This window comes from Cyprinodon variegatus, unplaced genomic scaffold (assembly GCF_000732505.1).
Source record: "Cyprinodon variegatus isolate N-32 unplaced genomic scaffold, C_variegatus-1.0 Scaffold271, whole genome shotgun sequence".
Lineage (NCBI taxonomy): Eukaryota > Metazoa > Chordata > Actinopteri > Cyprinodontiformes > Cyprinodontidae > Cyprinodon > Cyprinodon variegatus.
This window is the reverse complement of record NW_015150724.1, coordinates 55,391-63,724: the sequence shown is the minus strand read 5'-3', so window position 1 is coordinate 63,724 and position 8,334 is coordinate 55,391. Positions and strand designations below refer to the sequence as shown.

The window sequence follows — 8,334 nt, the reverse complement described above, 5'->3', positions numbered from 1 at the left end:
TTTACTTAAGTAAAGAAGTTTAATCAGTACTTCCACTTTTACCAGAGTATTTTTTAACACAAGTATCTGTACTTTTACTCAAGTACGGAAAGTGAGTACTTTTGCCATCTCTGCACACTATCCACCTCTGTAGGCAACTTGTCAATGGGGGTATAAAGCATGCAACATTTTTTTGTTTAGATTTTTTATAAATGTTGTAAATAATGTTAGCCCTCCCCTTTGTAATTAACTGTGCACTGCCGTGTGTCTTCATATTACAAAAATAATCTAAATTAAAATACACTAAGGCCAAATATGCTAAAGTACATTGGAGATACCAAGAGTAGAACCTTATAAGGCCTTGGCAGACACCAAAAGAAAAATAAGAGGCTTCCTAACTAGGCATCTCTAAGTCATTTTCTTGAGCATAAACAGAACTCTTATTAAAAGCTGACTTGTGTTCTCTCTTTTGCTGCAAAGTAAACCCCGAACATGCTGTAGACCACACAAGCAGAACGAGTGCCTTCTTCATGAAGGATAATTAACTCACAGGAGTTACAGCCAAAGAACCAATTCATCTCAAATTATATTTAGGGAGTTGTTACGTGATACCATAAAAAGTGTCTTATCCAAAAAATAATTTTTTGTATCAACAAGTAGCACATAATAGCTGATTTGAAGTTGCCTTACTACTGAGAAGTGTCATGCACTGAACTGACTTTAATATCACTCAACTATAATCTGATTCCTCCTCAGAGAAACACCTAAACCATAGATATGCACTTTAAAGGAATGGTGTATAAAGGTTATAATCAACCTAAGAAGATCCTTTGTACTCTTGATGATTGTAAGAGTTTCAATACAGCTAAATGGAAAGAGGAAATCCGAGTGAAGCTGTTTGCTTTTGAGGGTTTCAGTATGTGCTTGTGTGTCAACAGTGAGTAAAACAAGCAGTGTTGTGGCAAGATACTTGGGGGTCGGCTGCAAGGGAAGACACCCACACATTCACACACTCACACACAAATATTTGCCAACACTTTTTGCTCGCTTCTATGAAAAGAGTCTTCCGGCCTACGGTCCCACTTCAAGCACAGTTGTGGCCAGTGACGCTGTTTAGAGAGAACATTTCTTTCACACTCTGCTGTCTGTTCTGCTATAAAAAGGCTAACCCAAGCCTTAAAATAGAATCACTTGTTTAAAACAGCGGAAGGATGGAGCTGACACTCTCGGGACCACAGATGCTGAAAACCACCTGTATTTTCCATTCAGGTCATGTGACCACTTGTTTTTCTTTGACACTAATGAATATGCTATCAGAAGCCACTGCTTTTGTGCAACTTAACAGCAAAAAAAAAGAAGTAAAAAGCAAAATTAACTGTTCATTGGGCTGCCACACGATGCTTAAATCAATTACATTGTATATGACATGTCAGCAGATTTCAACAGTTCTTAGCCTTACTCTGCATGCTGTTGATAGTAATTAGAACTAAAAAAAAAAAGCATATGAAATAAATGTATAATCCTGTAGTGGCCTTACACAAACAGAAACACCTTGCCTTCAAATTATTTACCTGCATCGCAGTGGTGTATGGAGAATTAAATGATTATACACCATCATCCTCTTATTAAATACAGCATATGAAATTTGATGTTTAAAAAAAATCTGTAAGATAGGCACTGCAAATTGACTGTATTAGCTACAGTATGACTAAGCAATGCAGCAAATGTCACCAGTAAATGTTGCATTAGTCACCTTAAAATAAGATCTTTTAATCTCATGCTTCATCATGCAGATGCTCAGTCAGCGCCGAAGAACATTTGCCTCAAATAATCAAATACTGACAGCTAATGCAGATAGCAGCTCAACTTATTTTTCATTTAATTAGTTGATTGTTATATAACCACTTAGGGCCCCACATAGACTTTGTAAAGAAGCAATGATCTTTCACCTTTAGGGCAAAAAAAAAATGTAGAAAAAAACTAAAAGGCATTGTTATAGAATTGGTAACCTATATAATTTTGACAAAGAACACTGGGGAGTATATCCCCTTAATCCAGTTAAATAAGCACATGATTTAGAAAAGGGAATTATCGAGTGTTTCACAGATACTTAATGGATATGACAGGACTTTTTCACAAAGCCCTGAAAACAGTTTTGTTGTTTGTTCAAAATAGTAATAAATACATTTTTGTAACCGTACAAACTGCAGATATTTTATGTGCAAACAGTGAAAAACTCTTAACCCAGTTGACCAAATTTTTCATGTAGGGACTTTAATTATTGATTAATTAATTAAAAAAAAAGGTTGGTTGATCTTTTCAAGTGACACATTGTTAATTTATAAGTGGCCATTTTCTTGTTTATAACAAAACAGGGAGCTATTTGGCTTAATAAAAAAAAAAATATTAAATATCTGACACAATTATGATATCCAAGAAAAAGAGATTTAAAACTGTAATTAAACGACAATTTAAGTCACTATAAATACTGTAAGACTATTTTTCACTTTATTTCAATGAAGAGGAGAGTAGCTGCTTTTTTAGTGTATTCCGGCATTTAAGGCTAGCAGCAGTGCGTTTAAATGGGGGTAGGGGGTTCTTGTTGCCCTCAATGGAATTTTAAAACTTAGCTCTGTGAAGTGCATTAACTCACAACTGCTTTTCCATATTTCATGCTTATTGCAAGCATGTCTTTTTCTATGATGTTACAAATGTTTTGTGTAATGCCCTCCATGTTTCTGTTATCATATATTCACCTTCCAAATACAGCAAGGTAGTTTTGCTGCTTCACCATGCAGCATGGCTAATTTTGCAGTATTGAGGTGAGAAATTAAGTAGTTTATTGTGTGTTTATATTTCCAAACGCAACCTCATAAAGTGCATCCTGCATCCTTCTCACCGTTAAACAGTGTAAATAATCCCAGAGCAGAATTTTTCTGATTTAGCATTCCTACAATCTGGCATTACTTCTCCTGCCAATGCAAGTTAATCTCTGCTAAGAATGAACAGCTGTTGAACAGCACTAACATAGCAACACTGAAAGAAATTCCTTCTAAGTAGACACTATCAATTCATCAAATGGAGTTGATTTCAATAAAAAAAAAAAAACGTTACCCGAAAATCCCTACTTAAAATAAACAATACCTTAAAAAAAAAACATTTTGCAAGTGTCCTATACCATGAGCACCATTTCTAGTCAAGTCTGGATGTTTGTTATTGATGTTCATGAAACTGTCCTTGTCTGGCTCCTAGAGGGAACTTTCCTTTTCCAAGCTCCCTTCCAATCATTCTTGCATTAACAGAAATGTGACGTGTTGGTCTTGAAATGAGAAACAGTTTTCACTGACCACAAACAAAAAACTATGGCAAAAACAGAGGCTTGGACAGAAGTGGCTTCTCGGAACCTCTGTATTTTTACAGGCCATTTGGAGATAACTCTAAAGTTTAAGTTCTTTTCTTAACAAAAGCTGTTGTCCGTATCCCCACCCTTTTTACTCTGTGGTTGGAGCAGGGGAGAGGAGTTCCACAACCATGTTCCTCTACATTCACTCGAAAAGTTGCTGAACCACCACACAGTGTTTGATTAGTTTTTTTTTTTTTTTTTTTATTAAATACAGTATGCTATCTAACATCATTGCCTTTAAAACATGATACCCTTAGAAATTTAATTCTTTGAGACATTACAGAAGGCAAGCTGAAATATAGGTTCTGAAAAATAACAGATGCATATCCAATTAGCTTAATAAAGGCATGGGGCTGGGAAAACTAGAGGAAATTGCAGAGCAGTATTTTCTTCAAGCCAAAACCAACTAGTCTGGAGGAAACTTACTGATCTCAAAATGAAGACCCCCCATCCATACAGAGACAATAATGGGTTTGACCTCAAATTTTTTTTTGTGCTTTAGCTGTACTTCCAAATTAATCCAGCATTTTAAGAGCACAAATCATTATCATTATTTTTGTTGTTTAAAACTAGTCTCAGATAATGCCGGTTGTGCCGTTTACCTTTATAACCTGCATGCAACTGTTAGCCATCATTATACTGTGATTTTCTTGTAGGACCTGCCTGCGTGCGTCCAGTGTTGTAGTCATCAGTTTTTGGTACATAGTACGCTTGTGTGGACAGAACTTTTTTCTAAGTCATTCAGGAAAAGACACTGTCTTCGTCTTTAGGATTAGGCCTGAATTTTGGTGTTGAAATAATAAGACTGCATGTGTTGAAAAAGTGTGTTATTGTGTTGTAATGATGGAAAGAACGGAGTGTGGTATTACAGTAATTGACATAACACCACCTGTCAATTAGTCCAGTAGGTTTGTCAGCAATTGATCAAAGATCATACCTGGTTTTGAAATAAAACACCCTGTACTTTGCACTGTAAGCAGTTCTCTCTCCCTCTCAGAAATCATTGTCAGAAAATGTAAATTACAAGGGCACATAGAGAAAGAGAAGTTTTTAAAGAAGACATATAATAAATAGCTTAATGTTGTCGGTGGAGAATATGAAATTTACACAATACCTCAAGTGCTTAGATGATGGAAATAAGTTCCTTCCCCACAATTGAAAATATAGTCTTGAAAATGTAAAAGATGGACATGGTCTGCTGGCCATCTCATTAGCAGCTGAAATGAAACGTAATCAAAGGAAACTACTGGTTGTACACCATTACATTATTTCCTTTTGTGTAGCTTGAAAAAAAGCATATTTTATCAATTATGAAAACTTGGTAATAACCCTGCATGCAAGCCCATAGGCCTGCATCGGAAATAAATGTTAATTTTTAGCCTTATTATGTATTGTAGATATTTTAAAAAAACTGCCTTTGGTTCTTACCCTCTTGTTACACTTTATTTTATAACTTTAAACGGCTTCAGAAACTATACTCTTCTTTACATCCAACTATAATATATATACCTTATTTTTTTTCCTTTGTGTCTGTGGAAAGTGTTGGTTTTTAGCATTAATTTGTCAGTTACTAACTTATAAATAACATTAAGGTTATTTGATAAGGCAACAAAATACCTAGTTTCACATTGTGCTTTATCCTGTCACCTTTAAAAAGACCTCAAGTTTGTCTCAGCTTTGTTTACACTATGTTGCACTTCTGCACGGGCTGAATGATGTTAGAGTTGGCATCACACCAATTGTTGGTCCTATAACTGGTTGCAGCAGCCCTCCAGGTTTTATTACAAATCTGACTGATGCTGCACCTAAATTGAAAAAAGAATTTTAGACGGAACTTTCTATATATAGTGAGTGTACAGAGAAATATATATATTTTGTATGGATGGACTTTATGCCTCTGGGGAATGTTATAAAATGTAGCTTCATTTACTTGTTAGAATCCTTAATATTCAATTCAGTTTAATTCAATTCAGTTTATTTATATTATATTTCATTATATTTATTCATATTATAATTCACAGCACATGTCATCTCAAAGCACTTTACAGTTCACCAGATCATACAGTCAAATTGATTCAGAGTTTTCTATCAAGGAAAACCAGTGAATTGCATCGACTCATTAACTCGAAGGCAGTCCCTCGCACTAAGCATGCTTGTAGCGACAGTGGAGAGGAAAAACTCCCATTTAACCGGAAGAAAACCTTCAGCAGAACCAGATTCAGTGTGAGCAGCCATCCACCGAGCCTGACATGACTGCAGGAAATTTGTTAAAAACAGATGTAAGCTTTCAGGCTTGGAAGGAGTTTCTCTGTGGAACCTGGGTAGAAGAATTTATTTATTGATGGGGATGTAGATACACACATTGTTCATGCAATGTCCTAGTAGATTTATTATTGAACTGGTTCTGGCACCACTGGGCATCATTTGGATTTGACACTATTCCAAGAGCAGCTACTTGGGGAGAGGTGTCAGGGTGTTGTGTATTAGTTGCAATTAAAGAAAAATAGTCTATAATAGACAAAGTTTTCTCATTTGTAAATTTGATTTTCTTTCATAAATTCTCCTTAACTGGAAAGGCTTGCACAGAAAAGTTGTTTTTGGCTTGGATGAGTGTTTTAGAGTTTTAACATCAGGACTATATTATTAATTTGTAAAATTGGTTGTATTTTTCTCCTTAACTAACCAAATGGAAACATCTGTTTTCATGCAAATCTGAGCTACTTTTAAAACCAAACCTCAATTCCTAGTGAAGAGAGCTCTAAACTTTTACAGCATCAAATTGATCCAGTGTCTGATTTGAGAAAAGCTAATATTTTAGAATCCTTGCAAACTAAGAACTGGCAGAGAGGAGGAAGAGTTGGAAGTAATGTGACTTATTTGTTACTCCCCAGCCTTTGGAGAAGAGGCATCACGGGACATGCTTTTCGATTCTCCCCAACACACCGAGCCTGGTCCCTTGGCTTTAAAAACACAGGGAACTGACGTAAATGTGTTCCCTTCTGCGTTATCGCTTATCACCCTAGAGGCTAGATGCGTGATATAATGTCTGTTTAAATCCAGACAAAAAAATTAGAATAACATAGTGAAAAACAAGCTGTGTGTCATGTGACAGACTGATGCTTTGTTTGAAATTATTCTTATGTCTTATATTTTCTGTTGTTCAAAATCTCAAACACTGGGAACAGACACCCTTTTCATTGTGAAAATCATATGCCTTTAAGTAAATTTTACTTGGAGCAAATACAGCCAATTACTTTTTAATAACTGGCACCACACCCTTTATTATGGTTCAACAATAAACAGTATGTCTATTGTGGCTCTAAAGACTCTGTTATACTTAAGGGTATCTTAACAACAGCCAATTAGTTTTGTGCTGGCAGAGTTTTACTTATATGTCAAACTCAGTACAGAGCATATAAGTGGGGACCTCCTTCCATCTCTTTGCTTATTATATGTACAATATATACATCTGATAGAGACAGTTTTAGAGTAAAGTAAAAAAAAAAACCTAATAAAACAAAATTCTTCTTAATAGCATTGTGCTACCACCTGATACCTGTCATTCAGAAGCTTACAGGAAGCAAATTAGACTGCTGTGGATAAGAAATGTAAAGAAAGAAGGCAGGATGATTGAGCGGGGTCAAAGCACTCTCCTGCATTAGCTGAGGTCTGAAGCTCCTCAAACCACAGGCTCAGCTCTGCAGCCTCTTATGCTGCTAAGGCAGTCTAATCAAAATCAAATCAGCTCATTTTTTTTTACTCTCCGCCTATCTTTTGGTCCTCAGAGAATCAATTACTCCCAGAGTGTGGAGGAAACTTGGGGGTCCAGGGCTCCTAGAGCAGCAACAGTCCAATGCTTTAAAGGACTTTTATTGGATATCAGAGTTGGAGGAGATTCCAAAGAAAATAGGTCTTACTCATTATTAGAGCCAGCTGTGGCTTTCCACACTGATGACTCATCCATTTTTCTTTCCCCCGGTTCTGTTACTTTTTTCATGGTGTGGTAAGGATGGTGGTGGTGTGGAGGGGTGTCAGGGCTTCTCCCTTGAAATATAAGGCCAAGTTGATATTGAGCCTAAATCCACTGGTTGTTTGGCATTAGGGAGTGTACTGAGGCCAAAACTGTATTGCTCACAGTTATTATCCATGCACTAACTGTGCCACGTGGCTATCTTTCACGTTGATTTTGTTTTAACATCATAATTTTCTTTCTGCTTTTTCTTTCCAGTACCAATAATTAAAACTGAACCGACCGATGAGTATGATTCTATTGGGAGTGTTGGGCTGTCTATGCATTCAAAGCCCTACTATGGCCAGCCCAGGCTGACCTCCATCATGCCTGTTGCTGAACCTGACCCCTGCCTGGTTGGGGGATATCCTGCTTGCCCTCCTCACCATTCTGCAATGCCACCGCCATCTCCCAGCTCAAGTCCTACCCTGCATGATCTGTCCCCTGTTGCATTCAACAAATGCCTCCCTAACAGCCCAACTCATGCCACACCACCAGGCAATGTAGTACCCTCCATTCAGGAGACTCCTGGCTGCCCAAGCCTTCCACATTCTACGTCATCTGATCACAACTCTTCCCTAGGAATTCTTCAATCTCAAGGCAGCCCGGGTCCCCTTGCTTACCACCATTCCATCTATTCCAACAGTAGTTCTTCATCTTCCCCAGTTTCTGACCCTTCTACTCCTGGGGGGCCAGCAGAGACAGCATTCTTTCAAGTGTACAGCCCCAGCCAGGCAGAGGTATCAGGCAACTCAGCCCAGGCTGCAGGAAGTCCACCGAGCCTGCTACCTGAAGACACCAGTTCTCCACCAGTGGCCATCACCATCAAGCAAGAGCCACAGGAACTGGATCAGATGTATCTCGATGATGGTAAGTTACTACAAATTTACCCTTTCTGTATAGAAATGTCTGCATAGGCAGACATGGCAGCGATGGATTAAAC

At 37.4% G+C, this 8,334-nt stretch overlaps 1 protein-coding gene across 1 annotated transcript in view; it reads left to right on the top strand.

Moving 5' to 3' along the window:
* The window catches only part of LOC107089923 (nuclear factor of activated T-cells, cytoplasmic 1-like), a 43,966-nt gene extending 36,217 nt beyond the window's left edge, over positions 1 to 7,749 (top strand). The window contains exon 8 of the mRNA XM_015382986.1: positions 7,611 to 7,749. Within this exon, the coding sequence (XP_015238472.1) occupies positions 7,611 to 7,619 (9 nt within the window). The 3' untranslated portion in view covers positions 7,620 to 7,749. The remainder of the gene's footprint in view (positions 1 to 7,610) is intronic.
* The last annotated feature ends 585 nt before the right edge of the window (positions 7,750 to 8,334 follow it).